General features: G+C 46.4%; 2 protein-coding genes across 3 annotated transcripts in view; both read right to left on the bottom strand.

Moving 5' to 3' along the window:
- Positions 1–1944, bottom strand: part of LOC130124324 (microtubule cross-linking factor 1) — an 86057-nt gene extending 84113 nt beyond the window's left edge. Inside the window, exons 1-2 of the mRNA XM_056293783.1 lie at positions 1732–1944; positions 1264–1422 (exon numbers count right to left, since the gene is read on the bottom strand). Of these exons, the coding sequence (XP_056149758.1) occupies positions 1264–1422; positions 1732–1929 (357 nt within the window). The 5' untranslated portion in view covers positions 1930–1944. The remainder of the gene's footprint in view (positions 1–1263; positions 1423–1731) is intronic.
- Positions 1945–12248: 10304 nt separating this feature from the next.
- On the bottom strand, positions 12249–19097 carry rab12 (RAB12, member RAS oncogene family). Of its 2 annotated transcripts, XM_056293098.1 has the most exons (6): positions 18679–19093; positions 17142–17202; positions 14464–14602; positions 13940–14029; positions 13351–13455; positions 12249–12789 (listed from the first exon to the last, which is right to left on the bottom strand). In XM_056293098.1, exons 1-6 carry the CDS (start codon positions 18902–18904, stop codon positions 12682–12684), a joined length of 729 nt encoding a protein of 242 aa, XP_056149073.1. In that variant the 5' UTR covers positions 18905–19093; the 3' UTR covers positions 12249–12681. The 2 variants fall into 2 exon arrangements, with proteins under 2 accessions (XP_056149073.1, XP_056149074.1); XM_056293099.1 differs by lacking the exon at positions 13351–13455 and having other exon boundaries at positions 18679–19097.
- Positions 19098–19295: the final 198 nt, after the last annotated feature.

The raw sequence follows: 19295 nt of genomic DNA, 5'->3' as shown, positions 1-19295 counted from the left end.
GACAGCACAACACTGCAAGTTCTGGGAATCTCTCTCTCTCACACACACACACACACACACACACACACACACACACACACACACACACACACACACACAATAACTTACCCAACATGAGGCTGTAAATGTGTGCAAATGTTTGTGGTGAACTTGTCTCATTAAGTTTGGTTTAAACATAAAATATAAACAGAGTGGCGTCCGGGTGGCGTGACGGTCTATTCCGTTGCCTACCAACACAGGGAACGCCCGTTCAAATCCCCGTGTTGCCTCCGGCTTGGTTGAGCGTCCCTACAGACACAATTGGCCATGTCTGCGGGTGGGAAGCCAGATGTGGGTATGTGTCCTGCTCGCTGCACTAGCGCCTCCTCTGGTCAGTCGGGGCGCCTGTTCAGGAGGCGGGGGGACTAAGGGGGAACAGCGTGATCCTCCCATGCGCTATGTCCCCCCCTGGTGAAACTCCTCACTGTCAGGTGAAAAGAAGCGGCTGGCGACTCCACACGTATCGGAGGATGCATGTGGTAGTCTGCAGCCCTCCCCGGCTCGGCAGAGGGGGTGGAGCAGCGACCGGGACGGCTCGGAAGAGTGGGGTAATTGGCCGGATACAACTGAGGAGAAACAATACAAAGAAAAAAAATACAAACAGAGTAATGATGCTAAGTCCATCCCTGCACGCTTGCATAAAGTAAGTGACGGACCTCTCAAAAGGAGCTGTTAAAGAGACTGATGACCTTAACTCGCTGCAGCGACCCTCGCTGATCGGGTCGACGATCTCGATCAATTCAAACAGGCATCACATTAACTGAGAAAATCCTTTTGTCTGTATCAAATGCCAATGGTCACGAGGATGAACAACAGTGCCCAGCATGCCGCAGCAGGCAGGACATTTGAAGGCCCCTTTCAAATACGATAGACACCAACTTCTCAACTCGAATCCCAATCCTCATTATCACCCATGTATTCACTGCTGTTGCCATCGCCACTGCTGCCACCACCATTACCAAAACTGGCCTCACCACTGTGATCGCCCGTGCTGCCGTCACCACGTTTCGTGTTTCATCCGGTATTTTCGGATGAGAAGATATTCTGCTAATCAGCAGACTGCTGCTTTGCTTGCTTAGAACATACAGATTGACTGCTAGTGTTAACAGAGAGAGGCAAGAACATGGATTTGCTTCTTCACGAGTCTGCAGGATTCTGTTTGTCTGACCTTTGCCAGAAAAAGCATCTTGTCGATCGCCACCTCCATCCAAAATCCTGCCCTACCTCTTTGGCCCGCTCCAGCTCATTGTGCAGTGCCTGTTTGGAGATCTCCACCTCAATGATCTTCTGTCTGAGCAGCTCGTTCTCATCCTCGGCCCTGCTGCGCTTGTCCTCAACGCTCTCCAGCTCATTGTGCAAACGCACCGACACGTCTTTGGCCACCTGGGTTGCATAGGCAAGTAAAACAAACATACCCACACAGCAGGTCAATACATGGGTCCATGAATGTTTCATAAACTGCTAGTTTTAACTGGTGTTTTTGAGGCTGCTCCATATACGCAGGTATAGTCCTATGGTCATCGAAATGCACCGGTGCACACGTGCACAAAAAAAGACAAGCACAAAAGCAGATACGGACATACACAAGTAGAGAGACAGACAGACAGACACACACACACACACACACACAATATGTACGGGCACACACACATACAAAAGCGCATAGAAACGCACACTCCCACCCCCGCACACCTTCAGGTCCTGTTCCAGGTTACGGAGCAGCTCTCCGTCCACATGCCCGGTCTGGGCCACGCGCAGGCTCTTCTGCTCAGCCTTCCGCAGGCGGTACTGCAGGATGCGGCAGTTCTTGTTGGAGCGGTCCAGCTCCCGCCGCAGCTCTTGGAGCTGATACACCTCCTCCTCCAGGTAGCTGTCCCGCACCTCCTCCATCTCAGCCCGTAGCTCGTCCACTTCATCCTGGAAACCACGGAGAGAAGGGGTTGGGGGGGGGGGTCATTAACAAGCAAAGTATAAAGTACGATCATCCAACACTGGTTGGATGACTGCAGCTGCAGGATGGAGGAACAACATGCATGCAGGAAGTATGTGTCAGATATCCTTGTCTGTGGAGACCCTGATGGGTCAGTTAAACACCCACTGGGGGCACTGAATGGGATGAAGTGTGTGGCATATGTGTGTATGACATTTCTCTTTTTTAACCAGCCCTGGCTGAGATAAACAACGCTTCGGGGGATGATATTAACACCAATAAATGAGTGGAAAAATCAACAATAATATAATGCACCTGCAGATTGGCTGATTTTATCACACCATTGCTAATTAACATAGATTCCCTGAAGCTTTTGTTAAAATTAATCCAATATGGGTCAATTCTGGTTTTTTTTTTTGTTGGATTCCCCCCCCCCCCTTTTTTTCTCCCCAATTGTAATTTGCCAATTACCCCACTCTTCCGAGCCGTCCCAGTTGCTGCTCCCTCCACCCCCTCTGCTGATCCAGGGAGGGCTGCAGACTACCACATGCCCCCTCCGATACACGTGGAGTCACCAGCCGCTTCTTCTCACCTGACAGTGAGCAGTTTCGCCAGGGGGACGTAGCGCGTGGGAGGATCACGCTATTCCTCCCCAGTTCGCCCTCCCCCCCGAACAGGCGCCCTGACCAACCAGAGGAGGCGCTAGTGCAGCGACCAGGACACATCCCCACATCCGGCTTCCCACCCGCAGACACGGCCAATTGTGTCTGTAGGGACGCCCGACCAAGCCAGAGGTAACGTGGGGATTCGAACCGGCGATCCCCGTGGTGGTAGGCAAAGGAGTAGACCACTACGCTACCCGGACACCTTAATTCTGGGATTTTGATGAAGAACTGCTAAGTTTTGTAAAAAGGTTCAGAAGATACGTGAGAAAATCACGAGAAAGTCGTAAATGTATCCCAAAGTTTCTGCTTGTTTCTCTGCTGACGTCAATATCAGCAGTACATTATTCTGGCCTACAGAGACAGCACAACTATAATTAACTCTCTGTCTGCTTTAAAGGCCAAAGGTCAGGTTTTGCCTTTGATATGAACAAATCTCCTACCCACAAATTCTTCTGTCAGACAAAAAAGCGAACCAAAAACATGTTTCCCAGTGTCATGACTCATCTAATTCTCGGGGAGAGACGTGCCTGACCCACGTGTGTGAGAGCGAGAGCGAGAGCGCAGGCTGTGAACACCATGCTACCTTGCACGGTGTTTGAATTCACACTAGAAAATCTTTTCAAACTTTTGCAGTGAATGATTGTTATTACACTCCTCGGGGCTGGGGAATAACTCAGTATTACCGTTCATCGTCTTTCAACAGCGATGGGATGGGGCGGCATGAAAATTGGATGTCTTCATATCGTGACGCACAATTTTGCTGTCGAAATGAATGCTGGCGAGAACGGGCTAGCGGAAACTCCTCAAAAACGAGGTCTGAAATATTTCAGGGAGTATTATCTGAAAGATACTTGTGCTTTCAGATTATACTTCAAATTACCACACCGTTCAATGTGGTGGACCTCCCGTTGGATTCTTAACTATGGTATTTTTGGAATATGGAGGCTGATCAATACCGTGTGAAAGTCCTTATTATTATCATGATAACAATATTTTCCGTATCATCCAGAAGCAGGAACATTTATTTGTCGTTTCATGTCATGCATGTGTGCACATGACATGAAACGAAATATCGTTTCCCCCAGCCCACAGCAGTGCGACACAGACAAAAACACATCCACACTACAGCACACATATACCCAAGCTACAAAAAAAAATACAAAAACATAAATCCAACATACCAAAAAAAACAACATTTTTTCCACCGTCCGAGAGAGCGAACGCCAGCCAGGATGACCGTCGGAACTGCCGGTCTGCGTGGGCTAGCAGTTAGCTTAGCCTGCCCCGCTACCGCGTCCTGTCAGACCAGCCTCGGTGCTTCCTCCTCGGGCGCAGCTCCGGTCAGGGCCGTGGTCCCTGGGCCCACCGGACGCGGCAGACCAGGCTCTCCCAGCCGTCAAACGAAGACAACTTAGACGTGGACAAAGACACTGAATGAACGGTACCGGGTGAGGCCGGCGCAAACGTAAATTCGCGCCGTCGTCCCCCCGCGCCGCCATCCTCCCACACCGGAACTGGGTGAGCTCTCTGCAAACGCGAGTTCGCGCCGCCATCTTCCCACACCGGAAGCGGAAACAGAACAGTACTTTTTTCTTTTTTTTTAGCTTAGCTAGCTTAATTCAACTTTTTCCCCCCCTTTTTAAACTTTATTCAACAAGACAATGTACATATTACGTCAGGTACAAACAAGAGGACACAATACAGGAGAGCTGATAACAACAGTACGTCTATCATCCTATTAAGGAGCAAGTGACCGCGTGTGGCGCCTGCTTTATGTCTACGCAGTGAAACACACGTGTCTGAACCCTTCTCTCAACGTGTCCCTCCTACAAACCGCTCCAGCCTTGTCACTGCAAGACGAGACAGCTGGCCAATATACCAGCAGATAAATATATCATCTAGAGCAAATATTCATGAATTGCACATGAGACACTCTATTGAATGTTCACTTTTACATATTTGGCTGGATTAAGCTTCTGGATATGGACAAAACCAATAAGCAAGAACTTCTTCTGTCATTTGAATGTCAAAATCTTGAGAAAATTACTCGGCACTTCTAAACTAACTATAACACGAGATTTAATAGTGTAATTTGTCGTCGCATACGCATCCTGCTAACAATGCAAATATGCAATGCAAAAAGCATCTCATCTTACAGACTGGGTGCGTCCATCTTTCCCAATTACTTACCAAGACAAAACAACTGAGCCTGGGAAAGGATGGACATCCATGGGGGCTTTTGTTTTTAATCACAGTGTGATGGCAATCTATATTTTCAACCTTACAAAAATCAGCTAGCTGCTCACGCTGACAAATTAGTTTGCTCAATAGATTCCCCTTGGGGGAGGTATACGCCCAGCACATAATGAAAAGGCAAAAAGGTGTTAAAACAGAGGGGGGTGGGGAGAGAGAGAGTGTGGGTCAATTAATGGAGATGCAATTTATCCTCGATTCGGGAGGTGTTGATACCTATTGTCACTTGAGGGAGGCCCTGGCCACTGACAGGGTCAGCCAAATCAATGGCTGGGTTAAAGGCAGAGTGTGCTAGAGGCAAGACAGTCATCTGGGGAAGTATTCCTGCTGTTTAGGTGTGTGTGTGTGTGTGTGTGTGTGTGTGTGTGTGTGTGTGTGTGTGTGTGTGTGCGTGTGCATCGTGTTACTACTCGTAGTAAGTCATCTTCTTATTAACTGTGACACTACATGGATGGAGTTGCTCAGACTAATTCAAATACTAATAATGTCATTATATGAGCTGCATGGATGGCTGCGGGTGGTAAAGAGAGTGGTTACTGGGGGCAGAGTAGCGTGGCTCAGCAGGCTGTGGTGTATGGTGTGTATGTCTATATTTGTCAAAATGTTGGTTCAAAAGTAACTCTACGTGTCATTCTCTCTCTCATCTTTAAGAGATTCTATCCTACATTTCTACCCATAACTTGTGATGTAAGCTCTTGCTCTGTTACTGTGTATTATCCTGCAGCAGTGCAAAACAATTTCCCCCCGGGATCAATTAAGTATCCATCCATCCATCCATCCATCCATCCATCCATCCCCTCCATCCATCTCTCTTTACTGAATTCATTCTAATATTGATGAAAAGCCTACAAAAAAACAAAAAAAATCAGCATCTATGTACAAAGAGGCTGTGACACCAATGACAAAATCATACGGTGACAGGAGTAAGGGTAGTTGGGACCCCTTTGGCCCCGTTTAGGACTAACTCAAACCACAGCATGGATGCCAATCCCATAGAGATGCATTGACGGTCACCTGGAGAACTTGTTTTTGCGCAGTATGCAGCATTTGAGCAAGGTTTCCCAATCTAAAACTGCCAGTCTGGTAGGCTGAAATCCTCGAAACCTTTTCTGTTACCTGAATGAAAGTATTTGTGATAACATGTCTAATCTCACCTCTGTGTTGCTTGTCCAAGTCTACTTTTAAATGCATCTCTCAATGTTCATGTTATTCCTCTACACCTTTTGACTGCACACATTCAAGTGAGCTTGTTTATTCCAACGGACATCACAATGGATGAACTCAAAATACGTTTTTCAAGTAACACAGGTAAATGATAAAAAGCATCTCAATGAGGAAGAATGTGTGTGTTGTTCTTCCTACAGCCTCCAGAAAAGGAGGCGTAGAGGAAGAAGAGTAGCGTCCATACTGAGAGAAACCTTTGACGGTAGACTTTGACAGGCCACACAAGGGTGAGATTTTATACTTTATTACAAATATTTTCACTCGGTCCACAGAAAAAGAGTCAGGGGATTTCAAAATTTCACCCAGGTCAAACGTGCTGCCAAGTGTGCAAAACATCTCCGGGAAATCGTCAGTTGCATTTCCAAGGGGCCGGCGCCCACATGGGGGTTTGTGCATCTCCCACATGGGGCTTGGACTCCCTCTGTGGGAGTGGGAGTTGGGGGGCGATGGGTGTAGGGGGACCCAGCTGGCAGACAGACTGTCAAGCTTTACAACCCTCCTCACATGGGACAGGGACTGTTGTCAAGTCCTGTGGGATGGAGGCATTATTATGAGGAGAGCCGGTAAAGCTGATTAACTCTCTTGTCTTTCCACCACGCCAGAGAGAGAGAGAGGGGGAGAGAGAGGGGGGGGAGAGAGAGAGAGGGGGGGGAGAGAGGGAGAGAGAGAGAGAGAGAGAGAGAGAGAGAGAGAGAGAGAGAGAGAGAGAGAGAGAGAGAGAGAGAGAGAGATGTGTGATCAAGTTGGGCAAATCCCTAAGTGGCATACAAATGAATCCCTGTCCTATCTGGGGGAGAGAGAGAAAAAACAACAACAACGTGTAAGATCGTTTGCCGCATTATCTCCCCCCCCCCTCTCCCCCTCCCTCTCTGACTTATCGGGATAGCCTACATAACATAGGGGGGGAGGGGGGCGCGGTCCCCTGAAAAATCTTTACACGCCTGTGTAAGGCTGGCCGTAGAACACAACGTGGCTAAAGTACGACCTCCGGTTATATGAACAAAACACAACTGACGTATAACGCAAAACGGGTCGTTTTTGGGAGGGTACAGCGCGAAATCGCGTATATTTGACTGACTTGGGCCGAGCTACCGAAACGTGAACCATGAGCAGCGACGTGACGTGAAACGGCACGCGAGTAAAGCGAGTTGGGACGAGTTCGCTGTCCGCTGCAGAGGACGTCCCTGGGGGGACGGAAGCGCTCACATGGTCAACGGTGTGCGTGTGTGTGTGTGTGTGTGTGTGTGGAGCAGAGTGGGGGCAACGCGTTGGCCCGTTTTCTTTCTCGTCAACTTAGAAACTTGACGACAGAGATAATAAACGTGCACGCGAGGGCAGATCGGAGCCACCGCGACCCGATCGATCAAAATAAATAAATAAATAAAGTAAAACCCCACGGGGCGGCCTGTGCGAAGATTAAACCGACAACATGAGGGACGGCGTGAGGGTCATGTCAGGATTAGAGGGGGGGGGTGCATTTACGCTACGACAGCAGCGTGCACCGAAAACCTGCAACTCTGACCTCCAAAAACACACCGTCATTAACAGACGCGTAGCTCGACAACTTTCCTTACGAGGCGACGGACAAACCCCCCCCCCTCCGCCCCGCCGCCGCCGCCAGGTGCGCCTACCTTGAGGTAGTCGTTTTCGGAACGCAGATCTTCGATTTCCCGCAGCAGATCCTCGTCGATTAAATCCGTGGTCGCCTGCAGCTTGAGCGGCGCGCCCGCGGCGGGTTTCTCGGGCTTGGGTCTCTCCCCGGGGGCGCCTGTGCAGCCCTGCGCCTGAGACATGCCTCCCTTGGCGCCGCTGTGCGCCGCACCTGACGCCTCCGCCGGACGCGGCGCTGCAGCCGCCCCTCCGCCCGGGCGCGCAGGATTATCCGCGCCCACCTGATCCCGGTCGCTGGAGCCCGTCCCGGACTCGGCATCGCTGCTGGCGGCCGGTGCCGGTCTCTGCTCGTCCGAGAGAGGCTCGGACGGGCAGTCCGACAGATCGGAGCTGCTGTCGGTCTGACTGGCCCTGCCGGGGGAGGCGCCGGTGGGGACCCGGATAGGGGGCGAGTGGCTCAGCGGGCCGGCGGGGGACACCGGGGCGGATTTGCCCCGCTTGCCTTTGGAGAGGATGGGACTGCTACCGCTGTCCGCTCTGACGGAAGTTTTGTTCTCGGGCGCGGCATGCTGCGGGACCTTCGCGGCCTTTTTCGCGACGGTCGACTTAACGGTACTTTTTAAGGTGGCTGGTTTGTCTTTGGCTCCGGTTGCGTTGCGCCTGGAGCTGCGGGTCTGACTGGTTAAGGACACTGTGGCGGACTGCTGCTTGTTGAGTTTGGGGGATTTGGGGACGACGGCAGGTGCTTTGCTGGAGCGGGAGTGCACATCCTTGAGGAAAGGTCTGGCCGGGGAAGGCGCTCGGTTCAGCCTCTTCTTCTCCAACTGGTGGTTCTGCGGTCTGGTCTCGCTGCCGGAGCCATTGGAGCTCTCCATTATACACCGACACCGGCGGGAGGAGGAGGCCGATGGAAGAGACGATCAATCCCCAACGCTGCGAAACGTCTCTGACACGCGATAGCAGAAATACAGTCTGGTCTCGCTGCCCGCCCTCTCGGGTCGAGGATACGCATCCTGCGATGTGCCGCTGGTTTATCTCATGCCGCCTGCATTCACCAGGTTGCCATTGCAATCCCCTCTGTCGGTACTCCGGACCGTCTCCTTGACAGAAGCGCTGCGATAAAACAGATTATTGGGATGAGAGGCGGGTTGCATCTGCAGTCGGCGCTGGTAAGGCTTCAAGTGACGGAACCGGTGTCATTTCAGGAACTCCTCTCACGAAAGCGTGATTTCGCACCCCTCCGCCTCGTCAGCCCATCTCTCGGGGTCCCCTGTCCGTCGGTCGCGCGGTTCGCATCCCGTCCCCCACTCGTTCGCATCTGACATGTAGGATCCGCGATCGCTGCGGTCTCGAGCTTCTACGCCCGTGATTTCTGCGGGGCGCATGCGCCCGGGCCTCCCAAACGCCGAAGCGCACCCCCTGGTTTTCCTCCAGGTCAGACACGCCTTCGTGCGCATGCCCTAGTGACACACACACACACGCACGCACGCACGCACGCACGCGTAATAGGCTGCTTAGGAAAACGTAGCAGGCTGGTGTTTATGATAAAGAAGCCACTCAGAAGCGTCATTTTGCTTTATCTTTTGGACAGCCAGGAATTCCAGACTTATTGATAAGAAGGACCCCCAAAGGAGACGTATATGAATGAAGTACCCCCCCCTCCGCCTCCATATGAGAGGTTTTGTTGCTGATTATTCAGTTGTACTGCCTTTGCATATTGAAGCCTATGCGTTTATACAGTCTGAACGTTATTTATTATACCGTCTGAAAGTTAAGGCATTATTTCTAACAAATTGTTGTTGAATCAAACTTCACTTTTTTTTGGAGACTCACTGGAAGACATTCAAAGACCCTGAAGGGACAAGATCCCTCCTGTTGCTCTCTCTGAGGTTTCTTCCTATTTTTTCTCCCCCGTTAGTTTTTTCTTGTTTTCTTTTTAGGGAGTCGTTCCTTATCTGATGCGAGGGTCAAATGACAGGATGTTGTGTAGCTGTAAAGCCCCTTGAGGCAAATTTGTAATTTGTGATATTGGGCCATACACATAAAATGGACTTGACTTGTTCTGGGCTCTCGCTTAGTGAAATGGAGACATCCGTCAGGTAATAAATATATATCTTTATTTGCATTTTATTAGTTTGAGAATGCCACAAGTTATAAATACCACAAATGAGCTTTAAAACATGCCAACTGTTTTTCAAAGAACTAAAACAGCTTTAATATACAAAGTACAGTATTCCATCTTAGAGAACGCAGCCTTAAAACCGTATGCATCCTGGAGAGTATAGTCAAAACATTGAGTAGTGTCAAGATGGCAACTAAAGCAAATCCTACAGGGGTCGAATGCATGTCTACATTGTGATGCATCTGACAGGGTTTTAATCAAACACGTCATATCCGCTTGAGAGGAAAAATGAAAAAAAAAACCACCTTAAAAATACAAATAATGAAATACTATTAAATCATGGTTGACTTGCATGCAAAGGTTCTTAACGTGCTAAAAATCCAACAGGGTGACCTGTGACGTCAGTCAAACAATCGTTTGGTCTGATTTGGCATCACCCCCACCCCCCAACCCCATCAGTGGATATCAAGGTTTCAGAATCAACATTATTGAAAACCAACGGTCCCACAATGATTACGCGTCACCCACAGTCCCACGAGGGGCTCGACCCCAACACAAAAAAACTGCCCCCTGAACCTTTAACAAGACCACATTTATTAAGCGGCCGTTTTTGCGCGACCACGTTTAAACAGCGGCTGTTCCGATATCGTTTCCGTCAACAGCTGATGACGCAATAGAAAACTTGTTCGCGCGGCCAATGGGGAAGCGCCAACTCGTCCGCCCGACCAATGGTGAGGCTCCATCACTCACTCAGTCGCTCGCGGACAACCGTGTGTGTAGGGCCGGCCCCCGTTAGCAGGTCCCCTGTAGTGCGGTTAAAGAGGGCCTTTTTAAGGAAGCCCCGCACTCCTCGAGAGACTTATTAACTCAACTTCAGAACCAACAGAATAGAGCAAAAACGATCACATCGTCATACTGATTATATTCCACCAACAAACTATTAACAATCAAAATGAAATTGGGTATTAATGCATTTGTTTAAATGTAGATTACAATAAAAACTGCCTCGGTTAGGAGTTTGGAAAATGCTTGCGTAGTTCACCATTATAATTGCCTTAAATAATCGGTGGGCACTAATTTTCAGTAAATTGGGAATTTGGGTGGGTGGCGATCATGCCATCAATGCTTCTTTGAGACACGTGGCACAGGTATAGTTCGTTAACCCATGTAATAACATGCATTGCATGTACACAATGTACACAAATTGTGCAACATCAGGGAACATTCTTCACTGATCCAAAAATATGTTGTGCTAGGAACTATATTTAATCAATCCGCCTTAAATTCCTCTTTAAACAGGCTTCCTCCAAGGATTCTTTATTGGGCTACTGATAAGATTCTTGGAAATCAAGTCCACATTGCAAGCTGGTGAAAACGAGCAGACATTAGCCAATTATAATTTCCTGAGTTATTCAAATACTGAACATGCCTTCCTGCACTTCAAACCTTTCCCCAGCTGGGAAACACACACAGTTCTTTAAGTGGTATCTGAATTCAAAGGAGAGAAAAAAAAACATAAATACATAAGAGTTAAAAGTATTAGTAAGGAAACCAAAAGCAAAGGCAAGAACCCTCCATGTACATGTGTGTGTGCATCTGTCTGCTACCTTCTTACCCTTCCTACTCCCTTTCATAAAGTAATACTGTGCATGGAGAACAGCCCCAACATTAATATGTGTGAAAACCACATTTCTGCTGTAGACTACAAAAACCATCAGTCCTTGCACTTCCATTCATTCGAGTCAGTGGGCGTGGAGGGGTTCTGAAAGGGTCCACCACTAAGGTAATATCGATCTTTATTTGAATTTTACCACTCCTTGGTAATGTACTTCTGTTTACACTGCCTCAAAAACTGTTCAGCATGTCAGCTTAACTAGCTACAATGGATTGTAGTGCAAAACATTACAATTTATACAAATGTAACATGAGCCATTCCAGCCATTAATACTTTAAGGCAAAGGGATACAAATCAATATGACCGCCGTGCTCAGCTTTCTCTCGTTGGCCATGGATACACACACACATAAATTGTGTACCTCCTCAAGTCAGAGTCCAGTCATTAGAGTAATGAGCCAATGTCATTTATAACTATATTTACATAATTTCAATTACAAAACAACTATGTGCTTTTGATAACAACTGCGCTTGTCTACCCTTCTCAACCACCGGATAGGAACACCCTGAAATAAGGATAGAAATCTGCTGTACCGAGCCCAAGGTAATCGTTTTGAATTAAAATGCAGGAGAAGTGTGATATGATTATCGCTTTTCCATGAGCTAAACAATGTAGAATTGGGAGAAGGTCCAGTTTACTGAGCTGGTGTGAAATATTATGTACACTATGTGTCATGCCCCCACAGCCAAAACAAAAACTCACCCCACCCCCCCATACCCCCTACAAAAAACAACAAGTGTTACTATTGTTGATCAGGGATTAGTACCCCCTCTTCTAGAAAATATTCAGTGGCTACCAGAGGGCCTCTCTGCCTTGAAGGCACCTGCGGGACACAGCTAACCTAACAGTCCTGGAGAAGATGAGGTAGTCTGGGCCATGCGAGGAGAAAAAAAATATTATTTTGTGGGTCGTTCACAAGGTCTGAGTGTTAGTCTTTTGTATGTGTCGTAGTGTACAGCTACAAAATGAGGGGAAGAAACAAGAACTGGGGGTTATATAGTTTGGGGAGTCCGTGCAGACAGCAGCTGAGTGCTCCTCTGCTTCTGGACCGCTGCCTTGTCCTGCCCCCTGGTGGACAGAATGGTTCAATGCATGTGCAATTTAGAGTGGGAGAGTAGGGGGAGTGGGCTTGGGTGAGTGTGTGGAGGGTCCACTTGACGTCTCAGCAGCAGCGCATGCGGGGAGGGGGCAGTTCCGGAGGCACTTCCGGTTCTGGCTGCAGAGACAGGATACTGTTGGAAAGCTCCTTGTTGGGAATTTCCAGTGGCATCTGTTGGAAAAGGAACAGGGAACAAGGCCAAGAAGCAGGGGGGTTAATCCAATTGTTTTAGGCATTCGGCTAAACTCTTCATTCAGAGGAGAATGCAACTAATCTAACACTAGAATAAACTTCTTCTGCTATCTCACAAATTCAAATCAAAAATAACTAATGGCATAGTCTATAACGTTCAAGATGTTAGTGCCCAAACAATGTTCCGGTGGTCAAAGAACGATCATATAAGACAGAAGTGTGGAGAAAAACCCCAAGGATGGACTATGGGTATTTTTTAAAGAGAGTTAATAGTACTGTGACATTTATCAGTGCAGGGAAAACAAGAGCTAAACATCTTGGAGTAATTTGATGAAAATTCAACAGCTGTCAGGAAACATCCCGGTCGGGATCACGTTGAGTCAACCCAGAATTCACCATGATCGAGTGTGAGGGTGGAGCAGCTTGTTACACAAGTTGTAACTGGGAGACTTCCAGTTGGCTTATTTCCCATTATTTTTATTGCTACTACACAAAGTTTAATGCTTGAAAATCCCTGAGTAGCGAGTTTAAAAGACCAACCTTGCTAAGAATGTCATCCACGAGCTTCAAGAAGATTTCATCCACATTGAAGTTATCCTTGGCGCTGGCCTCACAAAAGCGCATGCCACTTATTCGAGAGGCAAACTGGAGAGCAAAATAGACTAACTTAGCTCATTTCTTTCAGCACAGAACAACTGTATCACTTTGTTTGAGTAGAAAGTAATCTATAAGACAATATAAACTCGCTCAGCAACAGGAATTCAAGCAGACTCTCCCTCTGGGCTTCATGGAATCTTTTAATTAAGCATAATGTAATTTGCTCTCTGCAAACTCAACTCCAGAGGAAGGCCACAATGACAGTCAGACTAGTTTGTGAGCTGCATTAAGATGTAATTAAAAATGAATCATCAGGGTCTTTAGATTTTTCATTTTTCCATTGGAGTTGTTTTGCATTTTCATTAGTACTGCTGTATCATGTTCTGTTCCCTTTCTAAAAAAATGACAAAATAAAAAAAAAAAAACAAGAAAAACTGCGATTCATCTGCCGTGCATATCATCTCACTCTGGAATGCTTAAAAACGTTAAGCTAAAACTGTAGTAAGGTGGTAGGTATAATGATGCAACTCACCCTCTCAGCCTGCTGTCTGCTGATGACGCGGTCAGTCTCGCAGTCAAGCTTATTTCCTACCAGGAGCAGCTCTGCTTCCTCTGAGGCATACTGGCACGAAACAGGCGAGGGAGAGGAGCCATTTTTAGCGACTTGTTACACCCCAGGTATTAACAGGTCAGAGCAAATAACTTCTGTTCGACCAGGCACATCAGTAGGCAAAACTGGTTTTGCGGAACCATAATTAAAAGGATTACCATTTCACTTTACAAGAACAGGAAAATAACTGAGCATGACATAAATGGGCGTGAAACAATCAAATATCACATTCATCTCATGCAGCTGAATTTAATGTCATAGAATTGATTGTTATATCTACTGATAACACAACAACGAATAAATGCCTCAGGAAAATTTGAGGACATATCACTTCTCAGGATACCCAACCAAAATGTAGTTTGGTGGAATTCTCCTGTTACAGATAGCACTGTAATTAAAGACGGTAATACTTCAACAGAATATCAACAGTGTCAGTTAAAATTCACCTTGTCTATCATTTTCATCCATTTGGGGAGGTCATCAAAGGTCTCCTGCTTGGTAATGTCGTACACCAGAACTATTCCCTTTGCACCTCTGTAGTAGGCTGACGTGATGCTGTTGAATCTCTCCTGGCCAGCAGTGTCCCTGGAGGCACAAAATAAAATCCATTATGATTGAAAGAGAGCATCTATATTAATTTATCAATTCATTGTTAAATAACTGTATTTAAATGATTGGCTGATTCAAGTGCACACATTTTTTTTTTTGTCATTGCATGTAATTTACAGTGATCGCTGCCCCGCTTGGAAACAAACGTCTTTAGGAAAAATGGAAACAGGGCTGCAGGATTGTTTATGTCATTGTTTCAATTTCTACTGTTGATAATCACAGAATCCTGCATGAGGGCGATATGGTAACATTTCCTTTCAGTGAGAATATGTGATGTTGTTGAAAACAGTGCAGAGAAGTATCAAAAGGTCAATAACTCTATTTTGCTCTTAAAAATCAGACAAATAATGCTAATCACAAAGCCTGGCTTAACATTTCTTTTATTAGCTTCACTGTGCTTGCCAAAAGCATGACGCTCTAACAAGGCCCCTTTACATAATGTCAACAGCAGGGGCTGGGAAAAGTGGGGTCACATCGTCTCGATTAATATGTATGATAGACACGCGGGCAGCAGATGACTCTCGGTGTGGGTTAAATCTGACACCTGCTCATGTGGTGAGTAGCTAGCTAGCCAGCTATAAATCTCAGATTGATGAGTTTTGCTACAAAACAGCTACCTGATTTCAAAGAAGACACAGACAAAGCTGTGGAATGATTGGCAGCATGCAATTTAAACAAATCATAGGTAACATCCATTAAAAATAAGTATAATCATCTCCAATTATAATAGCCCCTCTCAAACCTGGCTCATATATACATAATCAGAATAATCAGAATCAGGCTTATTGGCCATGCAGGTTTGCACATACATGGAATTTTGACTCCGGTTTTGTGGCTCTCTCAGTGTACTTAATATTGACTAACAACACTACAACTCAACAATCTTCAGATATATGCACAAGGATTGACTTATACAGGCGAAATAAGAGGTGATAAAGTGCAATGGTGCAGAGAACCACTGAACCATAAGAATTCTTAAAAGATCAACATTACCATTACAACATTACTATTACAATTTCCCACCCCTCCAAAAAAAGACTTCTTCAGTCTCAACAACTCAGTCAATGTTGAGACTGAAGAAGTGACAAAATGTTTCTCTCAATAAACGTGTCCAGATGAACTGATTCAACTTTCTGTGATTTCTTCAGCTGGATTATTGAGCATGCATAAAAGACAACTTCAACAATGTTGATTCTGCCTCTTTGTAGCATGACATGCACGTAGCTATGTTCAGCTTCCAACATACTGTACCTTTAGCCTGCTAGCCTGTCCCTTCCCCGTATGAATCAGAGTCAGACTTATGGGTGGCAGCCGCAGAGCAGGCAGAGGCAGGATCACATGGCAGGGAGAGTGTTAGGGCGAGGCAGAGATGGACAGCTTGATGTGAATGAGTCGATGTGAGAGACAAGAGAGAGTTTCATGACAGCCATCCTGACAAGTCAAGGGTGTATATGGGAGCAGGGATGAACTGGGATTTGGGGAGTGGGTCAATGTGGAAGGAGTGGATGGGTAGATAAGAGCTTGTTAGTGAACAAGGAGTGGGTGGGTATGTAGGTAAGGGCTTGTTAGCATGCGTTACTTGTCAGGGGTGATGGAGATGCCCACCTTCTAGCCCGGCATTGTTGCACACAACCAATGCAGCCACACTCATTCAAGTCACATGATTTATGAAATGCATGCATTAAAGTCAGCCATTCAAATGCAAGGGCACAGCTGGATGGTTCGTTTCTGCTGGTGTAATGTAATTAGGGTCTATTTAACTTAAGTCACAAGACTTCCTCAGAATTAGACGGATAACGCTTAGTGAATCACACTCACTCCCAAATGACAGCATGGCCGTCGTCAGTGGTATATAAGATTATCATGGACTCTTGAGTCCATTACGCCTACTGGTAACATAGTTGAAAGACAAAATTATATATTAGGCACCAGGGAAGTTTGGCGCAAGAGTGCAATGGAGATGGAACACTCTGTATGCATCTCGATTATAAATAACCCCCCTTTGAGTGTTTGCTCTTTGTAAACAGCAATGACACAACAGCAACCACAAAAACATTGATAACAACAAATTTCTATTACTGTGACCACAGGGAAAAACTAATTTGTTTTAGCTGACAACATAGCGGTTACACACTATGCAAACAGTTCTAGATTTGAGTAGTTGAATTTAACATTACACGACCATGTGTACCTCAAAGAATAAAGCCCGACATGAGCGCCGGCCTGAAAAGTAGTTCAATTTTCAAACGGGGAACTGCGAGGTGCTTTGGATAAAAGCTTCAAGATGCATTCATTATGTTTGTGAATGCTCTGTATTTCATAAAAGTGTAATTGATTTATAGAATTGATTGATAAGATACTGGCTTATTTTGATACATCTGACTGAGAATTACTGACATGCCCTGTGATATGCTACTGTAAGCTTTTAAAGCTGTGAAGTGATGGGACACAGATAGAAGAAATGCACCATGGGTACTTTTAAAAGGTTTGAAGTCTCATGTCCGGCTCTACTTACCAAATCTGCAGTCTTATCTTCTTCCCTCTGAGCTCAACTGTTTTGATTTTGAAGTCAACTCCTACAAAGGAAAACAGAGAGGATCGGGGGACAATTACAAGTAACAACATTTCCTCTGAAATCTTATGTAGTTTGACACTAGAACAGTAATTTTAATTCTGGTTCCACAGTTGCTCTTGTTTTAGTTAGTGGATTTGGATTTCCGTGCCAAGAAAAATTCCCTTGGGGTACTTCATCACGATAAAAATGCAAATTCTAAGCATAACGACTATACTTTTTCATACTGAATAGGAAAGGTTGGCAATATGAAGCTTGATGCTACCATGGCAGGCATTGAAAAATCAGACAGATTTATTTTCATCTTGCACTTCTGACAGCCGAAACCTTGAGTGATCAGACCTTTCCTAAATAAAAGAAATTCAGAAGACTGAAAATAATATTTTGACTCGGAGACTTTGTTGAATGTCCAGCTGCTCACCGGGAGAAACTCCCCTTCCTACGGTTTCTGTCTCCAGAGCAACTCAAACACGACATAACTGACACACAAAAAGCCACAACCGAGTTCAAATAACCTGATAGCTGTGTCACAGGAGTGACCGGGCACAAAATGGAGGCTTTCCATTGCAGCTGCTTGCAAGAGACTATTTTCGGAACAGGCACTATTGGAGGCTGCTGTCGGCGACGAAGCTGTTTACCCTAATCCACAATATGAACCAGTCAATTTATTTTAAGACTGACAACATCTCGGAATGGGGTGCAAGAATTTGTCACAAAGTTATGACTCCTTTTCCCACCCTTGGTCTCAATAAATACATGTGACAAGTAAACTGAGTTGGTCAGTATCTTGATGGTTCCTCAAGGAAGATGAAACAGCTGATAAAAATGGACATGGCACCGTGGGGTGACTGACAGACAGACAGACAGACAGACAGACAGACAGACAGACAGACAGACAGACAGACAGACAGACAGATATATAGATAGACAGACAGACAGACAGACAGACAGACAGACAGACAGATAGATAGATGGATAAACTCAACACACCAGGACGTTGCTGACACTAACCAAATCACAAACACTACAACAAATGCCACATACTAACCACTGACAACATAAACAACCAGTGTCTTTAGCCATAAACCACACATGAATACTATTCCTGTGCTGTTATTGGGTTTTCACAAAACCATGAATTTAGTTTGCTGTTACGACTAGACGGAAACCTCTGAGGTCAACATGTGACGGAGTCAGCTGCGTTTCTCTCCGGACCTTTGGACACTGCAGCCCTGGCTAGCCTGAGCTAGCTTGAAGAATGCATTCTGTATGTGACAAGTGCAACACTTAGCCATTCTTACGACACGGCCAGAGGAGAGACAAGAGAATAAAAAGGGTCGTGTGATGAATTCAATACACACGGGGCGTTGTGTGTGTCCCCTCCAGTAAATAGCCAGAGCCTATCTTTATGCTGTCAATAGTAAAAAAAAAAAGTTCGGGAAAATGAACCCCCCCCCTCAGAAACACACTGTCTCCTCACCTACGGTGGACTTGCAAGCTTCACAGAAAGTGGCGTCGGTAAATCTTTCCATGAGACTGGTTTTACCGACACCGCGGGAACCGATGATGATAATCTGCAGTTTGTAATCTGCGGGTCTGGGAGGCATCTTCCTGCGGCGCGACTGAGCCCCCGGAGCCGGGGACGAGTTCGCAGAGCCGCCGCCGCCGCCGCCGGCCCTCCGTGGTATTTCATATCGCGGATCCATCAACAAGTCCACATTTGTAAAAGAGACGAACCAACTTTAAGCTACTTGGATTTGCTTTTGCCAACTTTCTTTTGTCACTGGAGAAGTTGGGAAAAGTTTCGCACTCGCCAGGAGTCGTCGCTCCGCCATCAGAAACAGGCGACCATCATGACGTCACCCACCACGCCAATTCACGTTTCCGGTTCCGGACGCGGTTCCGTCGCATTTCTTAATAGTTAAGCGTCGCTGTGCAAGTTTATCGTAGCTCTGTATAATAAACCACGCCATCGTTTCGGTAACATATATACATACATTATTTGGGATTCCCCCCCCGGAATATATACTTTCACTTGGTACGGCAGCCGCAGAATGGAAATCGGAATCTTACGTTTGCCTGTTTTAAACGCCCACA

Source organism: Lampris incognitus, chromosome 14 (assembly GCF_029633865.1).
Source record: "Lampris incognitus isolate fLamInc1 chromosome 14, fLamInc1.hap2, whole genome shotgun sequence".
Taxonomy (NCBI): domain Eukaryota; kingdom Metazoa; phylum Chordata; class Actinopteri; order Lampriformes; family Lampridae; genus Lampris; species Lampris incognitus.
The sequence above is the reverse complement of the archived record's forward strand: the minus strand, read 5'-3'. Positions and strand labels throughout refer to the sequence as shown.